The sequence below is a fragment of the Amphimedon queenslandica genome, unplaced genomic scaffold (genome assembly GCF_000090795.2).
Source record: "Amphimedon queenslandica unplaced genomic scaffold, v1.1 AMPQUscaffold_13426, whole genome shotgun sequence".
NCBI lineage: Eukaryota > Metazoa > Porifera > Demospongiae > Haplosclerida > Niphatidae > Amphimedon > Amphimedon queenslandica.
This window is the reverse complement of record NW_003546338.1, coordinates 109,861-127,860: the sequence shown is the minus strand read 5'-3', so window position 1 is coordinate 127,860 and position 18,000 is coordinate 109,861. Positions and strand designations below refer to the sequence as shown.

Sequence of the window (18,000 nt, the reverse complement as noted above, 5' to 3'; positions counted from 1 at the left end):
CCATTGTAGGAGATACACTGATTGTTTCACAATCACTAAACTCAATAGACACGCAAAGCTCTTCTTCGATATTTTTAATTGAAGTAATACATCTATTGCGAACATATTTAAGAATAAGAGGATCCCACTGTTGACATACTGGAGGCTCAAGCAGGGAAGGTAAATGATGCTCACTAGCAAATCCATTACTTTCTTCATTTTTTTCTTTGGCACTTTGAGTCTCTTTCTGCAAGACAAATTCTCCCCCATCATCGAATTTACTTTTCTCTTCTGTGCTCTCATTAATTTCATCAAGGACACTGTACACTTCTACCACAATGTTTGGACCTAGCTTCTCATGCTTCTTTTTGAGGACTTCTGAAATAACTGAAAGCATTTTAAATAAAAATTAAGCAAAAATATACAATATACCTGAAGGATCCTTAAAATTAATTTTAAATTTTGTTGGTGTGAGCATCTGTACAGTATTTTCTCCTCCTCCACTACTAGAAGTTTCAAAGTACAATTGAAGTGCCAAATCATTTCCAACAATTTTTTCTTCACTTATACCAGATACAATGATGCTGTGATTAATGTCACAAAGATCAGCACTCAAATAATTCCCATTTATTTGCTGTGATGCCAGATTTTCTGCCATTTTCTGTAGTTCTGCCACGAAAACATATAAATTAATTTATTGGTTATTATACTGCTTACCTTTCTCATTATAGTGACAAGAAAATAACAAAAGTGCTAAAGGTGCCTGTAAGCTTAATGTAAATTCGCTCTTAAATTCTAAATCAAGGCAACCTTCAATTAAAGCAATTAGAGTTCTCTGTTTCATTTGTTTTGGAATGTTTTTAATAAGAATTTTGTCCCTCTCATATTTTTCTGAATCTGGGACTCGAGCATAGCGCACTTGAATTTGTGATCCTCCAGTAATCAGATGCTTTTCTTGAGCAATAACAGCAGCAGCATCTATAATAAAATGTTAACAATTAAATCCAGTGTATAAATAGCATATAGCAGGTTATTTTTGTGGGTTTAATATTTCATGGTTTGCTCCTAGTGGGGCAATTTGTAGTTTTAATTTCCGTGGTTGACAGTTTACATAGCCTGAAATAGGATGGTACTTCAATGATTTTATGAGTTTAAATTTCATGGTAAGCCCCAAAATCATAAAAACCACAAAAAACGCCATAAAAATAACCTGCTGTATGGTTGAAAGTGCTTCACTTTTGAGAAGCAAAATGTTTGTAATTTTTCTGATTATTGTAATTGCAAAAAGTTCTGCAAGGTCAATCACATAAAATAAAGGTATGAAAAATCCACAAAAATTATTTCCACAAAAATTAATTTTTAAAAATCTGCAAGAGTTTTGCTCAACAAAAGTAAAGCTCTATATACCCCCTAAGCACTAAGGCTATTTCAGATTGCAATATTGATTATTCATCTATAATAAATAATCTTTTCACATACGGTATCCACCCACAATGCAAATTACTGATGGCAAGGAGGCTTCAGAAATATTAAGGGTAGCAATACCGCCTGAGCGTTATAAGGTACATGGCAGCATTTATGGAAAGTATGGAGGCCAGACTACATCATATAGATTAGATAACCCTTGCTGCAGCATTAGTTTTCTTGCTATGCTTCACTATGATTTTGGCACCTTTGGCTTTGATCAGCCTTTGATGTGGAGCGCTTCTTACGGGTGGCTACCATAAATGATTTATTGAAAGTAGTCTTTTTAGAGCCTAGGGGGTGTATATGGTAAATACGTACCATCTACTGATTTGAACTTGACATGCACAACATTTGTGTCAACTTTTGTCACAGATTCAACTGATTTGGTTCTATTTCCTCCAGATCTCTTTCCACCAAAATAAAATTTAAGTGTTTCAGTGTCATCATCTCCAATTACTTCTATAGTGTCCAACTGAAGTTCCAGTTGATCATTATAAAGTGAGACTTCTATCAGTGTTTCCTTAATAGTGTAATTTTTTTCCAAAAGTTCATCAATATCTATATTATAAATGACATAAAAATGAACAATGACTGATACAACTGTTACAATTTCTTTTAATTGTCACTTCAATTTTCAGTTTTAAAATAAATGTCTGCAATATCTAACTGAAAATTAATACACAGCTCATGAGGATTTTGATGATTAAAATTTAAAATCAATGATTTTGATCTATAGCATGGTAGTACTCCAAACCTTAAAAATAATTTTGCTTAACTAATCTAAAATAGATTCATCGGTGCACTTGCTATTCCAGGAAATTACATACCATAACTGTTTACTTTATCTACATCACCACAGTTTCATTGTCATTTTGGGTCAAAACAAGTACATCATGTAGAACTTAAACCACTTTATTGCTTTATGCTGGTATGCAAATATAATGCTGAATTAAGAATCAAAAGCAGTTTGGTGCATCTACTTCATCACATTAAAATTAATTTGTACGAATGGCCTGGATCCAAAGTTATGCATGCATGGCTTTAATTTCTTCCTATCAAGTTGAGATTTATTATTTTGATTTCACTTGGATCCATTTCCAAGCATATTGTCCAAAGGACAAGCCACAAGCTTTTAGCTGATTTTAAGGTAAATGAGGCTTATCTCCTAACTATACATACATACATACATACATACATACATACATATATATATATATATATGTATATGTCTATCACAGTAAGCTTCAGAAACTCCTCCATATGCAAGTTCTGAACACAGCAAATCATGTCTATGCATTCAACATTGTTTATTAGAGCCACTCGGGGGTATTTCCACCGGTTTTTGCACTATGATCTAATTAAATATTTACGAAGTCATAACTCACTTCTTGTTGCTCTTATCTACTCATTTTAACCAACATTGTGTTGTACTAAGTCTATTCTATCTAGTCATCATTAATATAAGCAAAGTTACTGTAGATAAAGTGACCGGTATTTTGGGGCTATTCCGACCTGAAGAAAGACTAATTATTTGCCTGCTTCTTTCACCTTTGCTATTTAAAGGCCTTTTCACACTGGCACAGTTTTTAAAGCACTTTGATGCACTTTGTTGATACAGCTGAAATAATCTGCATTGATCATGTTCATACTAGCAGCTGAATTATGTATCATTTTGTGTTCTTGTTGCCATTGGTTTACATTGATCGAAGTCAGAGTGATGCGCATTGATTTGAAACCAGTCTAGTGTGAACACAATTAATGTGCATTACTTTGGCCAGTGTGAAAAGGCCTTAAATATCAAGCTGTTGCTTGGTACTGTAAAAAAGATATTTCTCTGTTGAATTGATCTGTCTTGCTCTCAGTTCTGTATCTGCTACACTTAGAAAGTTATAATAGAAAAAGTAGGACTAACTAGGCAGAGCTCAGTATTCCGACCCTTGGCACCATGCTACACACAAATTTCTCATTCCTTTATATAGAGGGACGGATAGCTCCCGGACGAAATAGCCCCGACTTACTCTACATGACTTCTGCTTGTAACACCAGTTACAAGACACTGCTCAAAAAAAATTTTTGCCAAATTTTAAAACAAATGCATTGAAAAAACACTGGGCAGTGTCCTACCAGCATTATGTATGCATCTAAATTGGCTCAATTAAGCCTTCTAAATTTATCTTACCTTTTACTATTATAAAAACATAGGCAATATTCCCCTGTAAAATGACTTTCTTCACATCGCATTCACATTGATAGCACAAGCAATCTTTTATGTTTTCACTCGAAGTGCTATTTGGTAGACCTGACAGCTTAATACAAAACTTTGAGACCAGTGCCTCTGAAAAGGAAAAATATTATGTAAAAGTATTGTTTTATTATAATAAAAGTTTACCATCTTCGTCTTCCATTCTGCTTCTTCGCAACATGAGGAATTGAGGATAACGAAAAGCCCCTCTTCTTTTCCGCGGCCTCCCGCACACGCCCGCATCCGCGCATCGTAGAGTCTAATGGCAGCATAAATCTATGGTATAAGACTATGATGATGACAGCATAGATGGCAGGCAGTGAGTGAGCAGCACAAGAATATTTTTCCTAGTAGAATATTTCAAGTGAGCCTTAGCGAGGGTTGAAGATTTTAGAATCTAGTTAAGGCGAGATTTAAGGCTTTTTGCACTTCATCAACTATGATTAGTGAAAGGAGTAGACTCAGATTCACAGGCCCGTAGCCAGGGGGGGGTGATTGGGGTGACATGTCACCCCCCTTTTGAGTTAGTACCTTTGTTTGTTTGCTTAAATCAAACATGTATTTTGGTATTTTATGTGCATCCAGTCCAACTTGTCACCCCCCATTTCATGTAACTCATACTTTGTCACCCCATTTCATGTAACTCATACTTTGTCACCCTCATTTCATGTAACTCATATTTTGTCACCCCCCTTTTTGTAACCCTGGCTACAGGCCTGATTCATAGTCTAGTTTATGTCAAATTTTAGTCTAAGAATAAGAAATTATTAGTGAGATGAATGTTTTATATTTTGGCATGCGTGAGCATGGTAATAACAGTATCAGATTGCCACTAGCTAATTGTTTGATTTTCACCTTTGTTAGATTCTGATCAAAATTCTTAATGATTTTAAAGCCACATTCTTCCTTTGCACGCGTACTTATGAAGGGTGTGTGGCTTCATTAATATTCACTGAAATTTTATTGCATTATCAATCTATAGTGTACGAATATGCCTGCATCAACAGTTAAATTAGTTAATTAAAACTTAATTAAATTATTGCTGATGCTGGGTGTGCAGGTAGGAAAGGAGGGACAATGAATCAAATTTTTTGTCAAAGACCTTATACTATGGTGAAGGGTATTTTGCTACAAGAGAATTTATTACATTTTCTGATGCATATACTTCTTTTGTGCATAAATTTTGAGCTGATTCCAATTAAAATTGGATTTTTTATGATTTAAAAATTTTTTTCTAAAGATCAATTTATCCAAATGGCTGCAACTGAAATGGGCTATTTAGTAGTTTTGTTGTTGGATTTAGAATCAAGTTGGATTAATACGAAAATATATGTTATTAAAATTCCCTTCTTTTTTTCTCTTCCTATGTACATGTAGATATCTCCATATCTTTGTAATTTCTTATCAAAGGCTCTTGTGTATAATATTGAGGAGAGAGCAACTGCTAGTGAATTACTCCGTCATCCTTTCCTCCAGTTTGCTTCTCCTCCGTCCAGCCTATCGAAACTCATTCAGTTCCAGGAACACTGCCTGATTTAATTGATTTTTGTTGTTAATTTTTTCTGGTTACTATTGTAAATATTAAAATTTCCTTTGTTTATAATAATATTATTAATCATTGCTAATTATTATTTGTTGTGAAGGCCGCAAATAGGTGCTCAACTGTAGTCTGGGCTAGTACTTTATCATGCATACATGTCATCAGTCAAAAAATCTGCTCGACTTCCTTATTTAAACTATAATCTTTTTCACACCTTTTAAGTGTTAACCAGGTGGCATAAAATTTTACGCATGAATTTTTGAGATATGGTGCAAATGCCTGCTAGAAATAAGAATAATGAGCTGTTAAGTAAGCCTATCGGTATAATCCTTAATTATATTCATGAAAAGGCATGTCTACAGAGTACAGACACACCCAATGACTTAAATTATTAAATTAACTGGGCTGGGACAACAAAAGGACATGACTGCCTCGGATTTAAGCTAGTGAGGAATAAAGAATACAGGGGCAGTTCGAGCGAGGATTAAAGGTTTTAGGACTGAAGGATTTATTGGACGTGATTTGGTTCTGTAATGAGCAAAAGGACTATATCTAAGAGATCTATAGTGAGATTAAAATTATACATATGCCTAGTGTACAAAAATAATATTAATTTATTCGGGTGAGCATGAAAAATTATGATAACAGTATATATCAGACCCCAAATGATGTTATTGATACTTCCTGATTTTTTCTGCAAATCCTATTAATTTTGAGCAGATTTTAGTCAAAATTGAATATTTTACAATTTTTTAAAATTGCTCTAAAGTCCCTGTACTATATATAGTACAGTGACTTTGGCCAAATCTCATCAAAAATGACATGTTGAGAATTCTCCATTTTTATTATATTTTTTATGCATATACATGTACATACTAATGTTCTATAGAAACTTTGACCTAATTATCAAAACGAGATTTTTTACAAGTTTTTTAAGGTGCTCTAAAATTTGGGTCAAAGCCAAATTTTCTAAGAAAAAAATTCTCCATTGTTATAATTTTTTCTGATGCATATGCATGTACATGCTCTTATATTGCCTAGAATTTTTGAGTGGATTCTAATCAAAATTAATTTTTTTGATTAATTTTCAAAATAGTTGAAAAATCTGTTTGAAGACCCTGTACAATTTTGTACATTTATTTAAGCAACTTTAAAAATTCATCATGATATTATAATAATTTCAATATTTAACAAAATTACTAAAATAAATTTAATGTACTGTAGAACACCTTTTTTTCAGGGCTGTAAATTTTGTGGATTTCGCGATTTTAAAAAAATTTGCCAAAATTACTTCCGCTAAAATCAAATTAATACGGTACTCGGTACAAGATGGCAAATGGTATAAATTCCTGAAAGTTGAATTTGCGAAATCTACAGCCCTCAAAAAAAGGCACCCTGTGGTACAATATAACTTTAAAATAAAAAGGTTGTGCTATTATAAGCATTCTGAAAGTTTGTAAAAATCATATTTTATTACATTTTATCAAAATTCATTATTGTGCTATTTTTAAATTTGACCAGAACAATGATCGAGTGTCACATCAGGAACAGAAAGACATTGAAAGAGCTTTGAGACAGTCTTTACTCGAAGCAAAAGCACGATCCACTTCGAAAACTAAGTCACAAAAACAGCGCTGTTCACCAAGAACACTCAAGACTAAGAGTCCAATCACTGGACTAAGAGAAAAACAAGAACAAAGTGGAGTAAAAGGAAAAGGTGCATCTCCTAAAAGTCCAATCACTGGATTAAGGGAAAAACAAAAACAAAGTGGAGTAAAAGAAAAAGGTGCATCTCCTAATATTGCACTCAAGATTAAGAGTCCATTAATTGGATTAAGGGAGAAGCAAGAACAGAGTGTAGTAAAAGAAAAAGGTGCATCTCCTTATACTAAACAAAAGGATGGTAAGACTAAGGGAGAAGTCGCTACTAATAGTTCTTCTAAACCTTCCTTGCGACCGTCTTCAGCTTATGTCCCTCCTCCTCCTCTAGAGCTCATGAAAGAAGATATTTTTGTTATTTTGTCTGACGAAGATGAGACCAGCTCTTCTACTTCTGATATTGAGTTCATTTCAGGTGTATACAAAAAGAAGAAAAATACCGAGCCTACCACGAAAACTAGTCGAAAAAGAAAGTCAAAATCTGGTGATTGTTTGCCTGCTAAGAAAACAGCTTATACCAAAGAGAAGGTTCAGCCATGCCATGCTCTGTCTTCTTCTAAAACTTTGCCGGAGGATTTGACACGCAAAAATAAAAAGAAGGATGCATCATCACCATCATCAAAAGGCAGATCATCAAAGGGTATCCTCAAGAAGGCTCCTCTTATGTATGTCATCTCCAATGATGACAAACTAATCATTAAGACATCACCAGCTCAGAGCAAGAGGACACCATCTCCTAGAGTTCAAAAGAAACTCTTTAAAAAGACACCATCTCCTTCTGCAGGGAGTCCATCTTCTACTACTCCTGTTAAAAAAGCACTCTCCTCTTTGAAGAGTCCTAAAACCTCTTCTCTTAAAGATGCAGTTTCCTCTTCTACTCCACCAAATAAGAAAACTTCTCCTCATCATGGAAAGACCCCACCACCAGCGATAGCTAAGAAGACTGCATGTGCACATATTAGAAAAACTCCTATCAAAAAGATTCTTAAGAAGACGCCAACTAAAATTAGAAAGACTCCAGTTAAAAAGTCACCTAGTAGCAGTAAGAAGACGGCCACACCTGCAAACATGTCTGTACAGACTATCCCAAAAACACCAGAGTCTAAAAGTAAGAAGTCAAAATCTGTCGAAGAGACAGTCACTGAAGAAGAGAAAGAGAAGCAGGTTTCATTAGATGAAGCTGACAAGAAGAGTCTAAAAGTTGAATCAACAACACCCCCTGTTGAGAGATCACCTTTAAGGTGAGAGTTGACATAATGCTCATTATTATACTTTGTGATTGTATTATTCTTTCTAAAGTATATGTGGGTTTCAAGCACAAAGAAAATTTCCTGTCAATACTACACCAACAAGAGCAATGTAAGGCTTACTATATGCATGGTGTGTACTTAGATTTTTGTTATTTTTACAACAGTAGTAGTAGCTGTAATAATAATGTCAATGAAATTGAGTCAGTGTCATTCATATCTGATGAGCTGCTGGTAGCTAAAGAAGTCCCTAAAACTGAAGATTTTCTCTTGTATCTCTGTCTAAGAAGTAAGCAACAATTAACCTTGTGCTAGGCAGGAAGTTTGAACCATTTAATTCATGGTTTCCGGCACAGGATTTATGTATATTGCTCTAGAGCCTAAAATTACGTGTTCTGTTAATGTTCAGACATTGTGTCTGAGTATTGTTGCCATTTTTATGAAACAGCTGGACAGAGCGTCCTACATGATTTTGATATATTGCTCATGCAACTTCTTGTCAGTAGATTGTCAGTTGCTTAAAATTTGGGCCAATAATCCTGTACTATTGTATAGTGGTATAGGGTATTTGACAAAAATCACAAAAAATCCTCCATTTATGTTGTGTTTCAACTTTGAGCTGATTCCGATCAAGTTTGAATTTTTTATGAATTTTTAAAGTTGCTTAAATTTTTTTTCTAGGTTCTAATGTGCTTCCAAAGGAACTAAGCTTTTTTGATGTGCCATGGACTCCTCCCCAATTCTCTAAACAAACGAGAGCCAGTCGTCAGGTCAGTAATAATTATTATAGCTTCCTACTGACTATCATTATTATGCATTACAGATAGTTCACCAGCCATTACTTTCTGTTGCTAAGAAAACAGCTGCTAAAATTTTATTTTAATTTTTTGTTAGAAAGAACACCTCAAATATAATACTCATCTTTGATTTTTGGATTTTTCACAAGTTCTCACGATTTTTCTATTTTACAATAATTATTTTTTTTTATTTTTAAACTAATAATAATTAACAGTAATAATAGCTAAATTAATTACATGTATACTCACTACATGTGTGTATGTATAATTATTTGCATGTCAGAGTACTAGTACTTAAATTATTTGAAATGAAGTCAGTTTATTATAATACATTTCTATAGCGTAAGCTCATGAGGCCTTCACTTCAAATTGCTTCTTCTCATAAAATAATAAATAAGGAGAGGATGAAGGGACTGTTATCTCAGCAGTACTCTTTTTAGATACACTACAAGATTAGAATACAATAAAATCATAAGGAGCATTAGTATTATAGTTGAACTTACATGTCATCATTGAAATTATACCATTTGCCATTGTGCTTGCAGTCAGCCTGATAATGGCCACCATCCAAATAACCAGAATGATGAATAACACCATAGAGTTCATAATAAAATGATTTAGCAGATTCTATGCAGTAAATTGAGGGTAATACATGAGATAGTGGGTGTACATAGTACATACCTTTATCTGCTGCTATTTCTTTTACACTCAGTGTAGTGGGAACCTTTACTGCTGAGGTCAGTTTGACAAGGTGACCATCTTGAAATGAAAACCTCTTGAGATCTGAAAAGTTTTAAACATAAAGCGATAGTAGTACATGTTGTAATCTCCTTACGTAATATGAAGGATTCAGGGAACTTTTGAACTTCCAGTTTCTTACTGAAGTTCTGCAGGGTACCACATTTACTACACCTCTGTAAAGTGAATGGTAGTGTGACAGTTAAAGCTAATAATGGTATAAACTCACAGGTCTGTTCTCTTTTATAAGTTTCTCCTCAGCTGCAAATAGTCGGAAACAATCCGACAATGTGAATGAAACATACTTGCTACTATAATATCACATGACAAGTTTTAAAATATAATGATTGAAGTTAACTAACAATAAGCCTTTTGTAGGAAGTGGTAGGGAAAGATTCCAGAAGCTTTCAACACTTGATGAGGTTCTACTGCACTTGTGACAAGTGAGGCTGCTCTTAGTCTGACCCATAAATAGTTCTAAAATGAAATACAGGAATAAATTTTAAGTAATGGCACAAATAAAGACAATACCTGAAAAGCAACTTTTCATAAATTCTGAAGAGATTGGCACAGGAGGAGTAATACTTATCAAACCATTATTTCTTCTAAAAAACAAGCAAATATAAATCTTGTTTTATTTTGATGGTTTAAATTTGACCCACTTGAGTGCTTTGGTTCTTGGAGAATCCAAAGGAGGTTTATTAATGTGATCATGAAGACAAGGCAATAAATACTGAAGAAACTCTTGAGCATCTTCTTGACTGTAAATAAGAAACAAAGTCATTAATTGCTATGACTATACTAATTCATTATACTTACCCATTTTCCTGAAGGATATCAATGGAGGGTGTTAGAGCTGCGCGAATGCGGCGAGGCAATACAGCTTTAGTATTTTCTTTAGGCATCCACATATCTTTTAAGAAACTATTGTAAGCTATTGGTAACAGAATTAAAAATGACAATAATGATTACAAGAATTATTTTACCTCCAATTATTTTACTCGAGTAACCAGGTTCCTTTTTAGCTTCACCAGACAAAAAGTAATCAGTCAGTTTCGTTGTATGACTGACGCACTGCAATACTGCATTTAAATAGCACTAAAAGAGTACAAGTTAATCTCTAATGTAACAAAAGCATTTATTTGACTTACAGAGTTTTTTGAATTCTTTAGTCCTATCAATCCACCCAATTTGGGTACTTCTGGTTGAAGAATTATTTCTTTATTATTAGTAGATTGAATGCTCGGATCAGCATCTTTACTATTAGTAGAAGATTCCTTCTTTTTAGTAGTAGGTTGAGCACTCGTATTAGTAGAAGATTCCTTCCCTTTAGTAGTAGGTTGAGAACTCGTATTAGTAGAAGAATCCTTCTCTTTAGTAGTAGGTTGAGCACTCGTATTAGTAGAAGATTCCTTCCCTTTAGTAGTAGGTTGAGAACTCGTATTAGTAGAAGATTCCTTCTCTTTAGTAGTAGGTTGAGAACTCGTATTAGTAGAAGATTCCTTCCCTTTAGTAGTAGGTTGAGAACTCGTATTAGTAGAAGATTTCTTCCCTTTAGTAGTAGGTTGAGCACTCGTATTAGTAGAAGATTCCTTCTCTTTAGTCTCCTCTTCAATATAAACACGTTCAGCAGTTTCAATAGTAGGATATACCTTCTCTTCAACAGTAAAGTGTCGAACACTTATAACGGTAGAGTGTGCCTTCTCATTAATAGTAACAGGTTGAACACTGGAAGTAGTAGGGCATGCCTTCTGCTCAACAGTAACAAGTTGATATTTTGTATCAGTAGGGCATGCCTTCTCTTCAGCAGTAGAATTGCATGCTTTATCTTCATCTTCAGAAAATATTTGAGCTCCAGTAACTGCAAGCCTTGAGCTATACTTCAATAGAGAGGAAATTGAGGGATTAGGAGAGCGTTTCTGTGACATGTAGCCACTAGAGAAGGAGTGCAGTTTGGGTAGTGAGTAGCTAAATTTCAATCGTATAGTGCTTGATTTTCCTAAGTAAGGCTCAGAGAAAGACCTCCTCTGCAATACTTGGGGAGCTGTAGCAGTACATGTTGGAAACCATGACTCTATTTCCCACTCTTTAATCTTCCATATAGGAGGACTCCTAGTAGGAGAGCTAGCAGCTTTACTTTCATTTTTAGTAAGCCAAGACAGTGGCCTTGATGCTCCAGGAAACGATATATTCTGTTTGACTGGAAAATGAAGGTTTAACGATTGAGACTTCTGTCGCATTGAAGTAAGTAGAGAAAGATTGCCATCGAAGTTACGAGACTGCCATGTATTGAGAGAGGGTAGAGAGAATGACTGCATTGGTTGATGCTTTCCTTCCACGTTCTTCTTTTTTACGACGGAAGTCAAAGAAGGAGCTATTGTAACAGCTTCCTTAATCTCAAAGTCAGTACTATAGTCCCCAAAGTATTCTTCTTCCGAAGAAAAATAAGCACAGCTCATTTCATCGTAAGTAGCCGATGACATAGAAGAATACTTGTTAACATTGGGTAGAGACAGAGTCCACCGATACTTTATCTCATTAGGCCTCTCTCCTTGCAAATCTTCGCGGCTCTTTCCTTTCTTAATTGTAGGAGTAGAGTAAAAACTAGAGGCAGGTGGACCAGTACACGTATCATTATCCTCACTGCTTTTTTGAGCAAAACTTTCGCATGGACATTGCTTTTCACCACCATTCTTTTCTTCAGCGTCTTTCATTGCTAGCGAAGGTAAAGACAATGATTTCCCCAAACGGCAACTCGGCTGTGGCTTCTCCCTCAAATCGATTAGACTCCTGGTCCTTACAATAGTGGAAAGACTCGAAGATTCCATAGCTGGAGAAATATCTAAGAAATCTTTAAGTTCTAGAGATGCTTCCTCGAGAGAGCTGTCGCTCTCGCTGTAGGAGGACATATCGTCGTCAGCATCGGTAGACATCACGAATGAGGATGGTACACTGGGACTGAAAGTAACTTTATGGAACATTGAGAGATCATCATCATCTGGTAACTGCTCTTTAGTTGCAGCTAAAACAACTTTTTCCGTCGCATCACCATCTTTTCCTTTCTTGATAGCTGCTTTCACCTTTCTAACTGCCCATTTTCCAACTGAATACATCAGTCGAACAGTCGGCGAATACGCTCCAAGTTGAAAGTGAGAAAACATCGTTTTGCAACCAAAAAGACTCGTCTTTCGTCAGTAAATTCCAGAGAGACACAGCAGCAGAGCAATGACAGTTTGCCTTCTTCTCCACTGAGCGTTTTGGGCACCATAGATACAGCATCTTCCTCCATGCAATTGCCGTGGATACCAGCGAGGCAATTAGCACGGCGCATGCGCAAAAAAAAATTAAACTTCAAATCAATTAATATAAAATTCAAACAATGACAGTCAAACCTGCTATTGTGGACATTGTGGACTAGTAGATAATTATTACACGTTTACAATCAGGACAGGTAGTTGCAGTCCCAGTATTATAATGTGTATGAACTTCTGAAATAAGGACACTTTCATCAGGACAGTCGCAATGTGTCCAGAATAGGCAGGTTTGACTGTATTTCAAATGGCACACTATGAAAGGATCATGCCTTACATACAAAAGCTACTTCCTATGATTTTCATGATCATTAATGGATCTTAACAGTAATTATTATTGTGAAAAATTTAATCAAAAATCATTCATTACAACTAGTAATAATAATAATTATAGTGCTGGCTTAAAATAGAGCTATTGTTCCCATGTAATATAATATTTTTATGTGTACTTGTGTTATGTATAATAATTTAAAAGTCTAGAGCATTATGATGAAGAGTGTCCCCCCACCTCAAGCACTGCATGAGATACAAGCCTCCTTGTTCTTAAGAGAACAGATCATTGCTTCTTCTTGTTCCTCTTTCTTCATCTCATCACTTTTAGTAGAGGCAGACTTTATGACCGTCTGATCAACAGTGAATTGAATAGCCTGAGCAGCTGCTCTTGTCCTCAAGTAATACATGCCTGTTTTGAGACCCTGAGAGAGAGAGAGAGAGAGAGAGTGAATAATAACGCATGTATCATAAAAATAATTGTAACAAAAATTTCAAACTGTTTACAGTTTAGTTGCTTACTTTCTTCCAGCCATAAAAATGCATGGATGTCATTTTCCCAAAGTTAGTCTCCCCCATGTGAATATTGAAGCTCTGACTCTGATCAATGTAAGCTCCACGATCAGCAGCCATGTTGATAAGAGTCTTCTGAGATATCTCCCAAACCGTCTTGTATAGAACCTTCAGTTCATCAGGGATCTCAGGAATATTCTATAGAGAAAGAGAGAGAACCAGATAGGTTGCATATGACTGTGTACGTATCAATTTGAAATGTACTTGGACTGATCCATTGTCTTTTATTAGTCTTTGCTTCATGTCGTCATTCCATAAACCTCTCTCACTAAGATCCCTCATCAAATGAGAATTGACAATCTGTGGAGAGACAAGAGTGTGGATCAGTGTGAGTGATTGACAGCTATACTACGTGCATATAGTATATACCACTTTATTTTTATAATTTTTGTATGTTTATAAAATTCATTTTGCCATTTTATTAATTAATCTTCATTGTCGTTTGCAGGAAATCATAAATTAATTTTTGCAATAGAGATTGGAGGCAGTTTGCAAAAACTTTTACTGCAAAATACCGTAGGTCGAGATATATTCGCGGCTGCTTATTTTCACGATAATAAAAACTAATAAAAAGGTTCAATTAAATACCATGGAAACCAATAGAGTGTTGCTATGACAATAAGACCACGTGTTTATACAATTACAGTGTTCAGAAGCTAATTATCTATTCTTGAGCAGCTTTAGCTGGAGCCATCCAGTTCTCTATCCATTATCTTCTTGTATGGACTTCTACCTCCGAGTTCTTTGCTGGAAATCCTTGCTGGTCAACATGCTGAAGATAATTAACCACGCCCAAGTCAATAAATAGGTGGAGAGTCCCAAGAACCGGCCAAGATACGGCGAGGCAGAGTGAGGAGAGTAGCTCTGGTGAAAGCAGCTCCAAAGAGACCAAGGATTAGTAACAGCAAGAAGAACAACCTAAGAACACTGCAACAGAGTGCTTTGCTATTAGTATCGCGGCTTTTTCAATTAAAAGTCATGGTGATTACTGAGTGCGGGAAAAAAATCGCGAAAATAAGCAGCCGCGAATATCAAAATAATGAAATATCAAAGGTAATCAAAATAATGCTGTACATTTTAAAGTTATAATTCTAACCTGAAACTCTCCAGAGAGTACACGTCTGGAGTATATATTGCTAGTGTACGGCTCAATGGACTCATTGTTGCCAAGTATCTGTGCTGTGGAGGCTGTTGGCATAGGAGCTACAAGGAGACTGTTACGTATACCATATCTACAAGAGAATGAGACATAATTCTAAAACCTCACATTATATGTATGTACATATTACAATACAATGATTTGTAATAGGCTAAAAATTCCAAAATTTTATTTCATTTTCTGATGCTGTATATTTGTATTTCATATCAAGTCAAGGACAGGGTTTCCCACAAAGCAGCTTTATGAGCTGACAAGCACTACAATACAGTAGTACATGTACATGGGATTTAGAGCAACTTTAAAAATTCATAAAAAATCAAACATTGATTGGAATCAGCTCAAAACTTCAACACAACATAAGAACATGTACATGTATACGTATCAGAAAATATTATAAAAATGGACAATTCTCTCCTATCTATTTTTGACGAAATTGGGTCAAAGGCCCTGTACTATAGTACAGGGTATTTGACTCAATTTTTAAGTAGCTTCAAAAATTCATAAAAAATCTAAATTTGATTGGAATCAGCTCAAAACTTCAACACAACATAAGAACATGTATACGCACCAGAAAAAATTATAAAAATGGACAATTCTCTCCTATCCATTTTTGACGAAATCGGGTCAAAGGCCCTGTACTATAGTACAGGGTATTTGACTCAATTTTTGAGTAACTTCAAAAATTTATAAAAAATCCAAATTTGATCAGAATCAGCTAAAACTTGCTACACAACATAAGAGAATATGGATACAAATCAGAAAAAATTATAAAAATGAACAATTCTCTCCTATCTATTTTTGACGATATTGGGTCAAAGGCCCTGTACTATAGTACAGGGTATTTGACTCAATTATTGAGTAACTTCAAAAATTCATAAAAAATCTAAATTTGATCGGAATCAGCTAAAACTTGCTACGCAACATAAGAATATGGATACGCATCAGAAAAAAATTATAAAATGGAGAATCCTCTCCTTTTGATTTTTATCAAATTTCCTATACAGGGCAACTTGACAATCCAGAGACAAAAGCTACGTATAACACAGTGAGTCCTACTCAATTTTAAATACATGTATCACAAATGTCTGTAGCAGGAATAAATTAGCCAATTTAAGCAAATAAGAGATTATTTTACATCCTGCATGGTCATCTAATATGCACATGTGTCTTACTTTGCTATTTGTTCCTTGAGTGCCTTCCAGTCCCAGAGATCAGAAGGCGTCACATCCCACATGTCATACTGCAGTATCTACAAATTAAACAAAATAATAATAATAATCATACACTAACATACACATGCATTGGTACTTACATACACAATACATTGGTACTTCATATACACAATATACACAATCATACACAATGCATTAGGACTTACTCCCTGACTGACAGGTGAGCCATGATAAGTCTCATACACTCCTTCCTCTCCCGCCAGCTCACAAGACGCAGTCAAAGCTGCATAATAAATTGTCTCGAATATCATCCGATTGAGCTCCTGAGCCTCTTCACAATCAAACGAATACCTCATTAGGATAAAGGTGTCAGCGAGACCTTGTACCCCAATACCAATGGGACGATGGCGGAGGTTTGATGTCCGAGCCTCAGGTACTGGGTAATAGTTGATGTCAATGATCCTGTTGAGGTTGCGAGTGATGACTTTTGTAACCTCAAAGAGACGCTGGAAGTCAAATTGACCCTCTGACACAAAACGAGGCAGAGCAATAGAGGCTAGATTGCAGACAGCAACCTAAAAAGGAGTGCAACACTTAATAACTAACCACACCCATTCACTACACCCACCTCATCAGGACTTGTATATTCAACTATCTCGGTACACAAGTTACTGCACTGGATGGTGCCAAGATTCTAAATAAAAATACATGTGCATAAATAAGATTAAACATAGTCATTCTCTCTACCTTCTGATTACTCTTCCTGTTACAAGCATCTTTATAAAGCATGTATGGGGTTCCTGTTTCAATCTGTGACTCAAGGATCGCAAACCAAAGCTTCTGTGCCCTAATAACTGTACGAGCTCTCCCTTCAGCTTCATACCTAGCAAATAACAATAATAATAATAATCATACTTGATGCATATGCATACATGGCCAATATTATAAATGTTAAAATCTTGCAGGCTGGCAGGTTTATCTATTTTGTTAAATTAATTTTTTATTGCTAGTATAAATTGTGCATAGTTAATATAATTTATTGTGAAACAGCATGGAACTCAGAGCAACCAAAAGTTAACAAATTATCATTACATGTAATGATGTAGACACAGGAAAATGAATCATTTTCGTTTCATGAAATAACCCAAAATATGGATTTCTATATTTCTGTTTAAAGTAAAGAGTAAACACAACAAAACAAAATTAATATAACTTAATGGTTCATTAGTAGTCACATGATTAACTATTAACAAGTCACTAGCCATGGCTTTGTCTTTGATGTAACCTTTACACCAACTCTGAAGTACAGACTATCATCTTTGAGATACTGAAAATTCTTTGTAGCATCATACTTTAATGCAGAATATGATACAAAGTTTGGTGTACCCCATCCAAGTGTACTATCTCTTTGCTTACAACCATCTTCAGTTGATTCATCAAACAATAGAGTATCCTCCCAATGATTCTTATCCTCCAGTTGATTCAATAGTTCAATAGTCACTTCTCCTTGAAATGGCCACTCCAATCTATCATCATATTTTCCTTTCTTAAGGTAAATAAAGCAAGAGACGTGTGTACCTTTATAACACCCATCTCCATTAGGACGGACATGCAACAACATCTTGTATCCTCCTGGTGATGTGTAGAAACATGGGCTGTCCCAATTCTCACCTTCTTCTTTCTTCTTTGTGTAATCAGGTAGCATAAAGACCTTTTGATTGTGTGAATGTTGTAGAGCATCAATCTTCTTCATTGCTATATCAAGATGTTCCTTCATTGATTCTTCATTGTGTTTCTCCAGATCTTCCCTCTTCAATACAATATTACATCCAACACATGATATCAT

General features: G+C 35.1%; 3 protein-coding genes across 3 annotated transcripts in view; 1 reads left to right on the top strand and 2 right to left on the bottom strand.

Moving 5' to 3' along the window:
- The first annotated feature begins 5,632 nt into the window (after positions 1-5,632).
- Positions 5,633-9,090, top strand: LOC109581677 (uncharacterized protein PB18E9.04c-like). Its single transcript, XM_019995992.1, has 6 exons — positions 5,633-5,794; positions 6,750-8,128; positions 8,187-8,246; positions 8,302-8,423; positions 8,816-8,904; positions 8,958-9,090. Exons 1-6 carry the CDS (start codon positions 5,762-5,764, stop codon positions 9,015-9,017), a joined length of 1,743 nt encoding a protein of 580 aa, XP_019851551.1. The 5' UTR covers positions 5,633-5,761; the 3' UTR covers positions 9,018-9,090.
- Positions 9,091-9,152: 62 nt separating this feature from the next.
- On the bottom strand, positions 9,153-13,001 carry LOC100638851 (ubiquitin carboxyl-terminal hydrolase 8-like). The gene is made up of 11 exons (XM_003386310.2): positions 10,821-13,001; positions 10,656-10,767; positions 10,489-10,603; positions 10,332-10,430; positions 10,201-10,274; positions 10,032-10,146; positions 9,899-9,980; positions 9,767-9,845; positions 9,613-9,714; positions 9,435-9,558; positions 9,153-9,376 (listed from the first exon to the last, which is right to left on the bottom strand). Exons 1-11 carry the CDS (start codon positions 12,828-12,830, stop codon positions 9,280-9,282), a joined length of 3,009 nt encoding a protein of 1,002 aa, XP_003386358.1. The 5' UTR covers positions 12,831-13,001; the 3' UTR covers positions 9,153-9,279.
- Positions 13,002-13,282: 281 nt separating this feature from the next.
- The window catches only part of LOC100638722 (ribonucleoside-diphosphate reductase large subunit-like), a 25,079-nt gene continuing 20,361 nt past the window's right edge, over positions 13,283-18,000 (bottom strand). The window contains exons 11-18 of the mRNA XM_003386309.3: positions 16,902-17,037; positions 16,783-16,848; positions 16,361-16,729; positions 16,155-16,231; positions 14,920-15,055; positions 14,028-14,123; positions 13,773-13,961; positions 13,283-13,675 (exon numbers count right to left, since the gene is read on the bottom strand). Of these exons, the coding sequence (XP_003386357.1) occupies positions 13,490-13,675; positions 13,773-13,961; positions 14,028-14,123; positions 14,920-15,055; positions 16,155-16,231; positions 16,361-16,729; positions 16,783-16,848; positions 16,902-17,037 (1,255 nt within the window). The 3' untranslated portion in view covers positions 13,283-13,489. The remainder of the gene's footprint in view (positions 13,676-13,772; positions 13,962-14,027; positions 14,124-14,919; positions 15,056-16,154; positions 16,232-16,360; positions 16,730-16,782; positions 16,849-16,901; positions 17,038-18,000) is intronic.

What these genes read in the sequence shown, in the direction of transcription:
- LOC109581677 (XM_019995992.1), top strand. Translation starts at nt 5,762, where the DNA reads ATGAGCAAAAGGACTATATCTAAGAGATCTATA. An exon ending in CTATATCTAAGAGATCTATA is followed by an intron (nt 5,795 to 6,749) that starts GTGAGATTAAAA and finishes AAATTTGACCAG; the next exon opens with AACAATGATCGAGTGTCACA. An exon ending in GTTGAGAGATCACCTTTAAG is followed by an intron (nt 8,129 to 8,186) that starts GTGAGAGTTGAC and finishes TTCTTTCTAAAG; the next exon opens with TATATGTGGGTTTCAAGCAC.
- LOC100638851 (XM_003386310.2), bottom strand. Translation starts at nt 12,830, where the DNA reads ATGTTTTCTCACTTTCAACTTGGAGCGTATTCGCCGACTGTTCGACTG. An exon ending in GATATCCTTCAGGAAAATGG is followed by an intron (nt 10,431 to 10,488) that starts GTAAGTATAATG and finishes TCTTATTTACAG; the next exon opens with TCAAGAAGATGCTCAAGAGT. An exon ending in AGAAATAGCAGCAGATAAAG is followed by an intron (nt 9,559 to 9,612) that starts GTATGTACTATG and finishes TTTACTGCATAG; the next exon opens with AATCTGCTAAATCATTTTAT.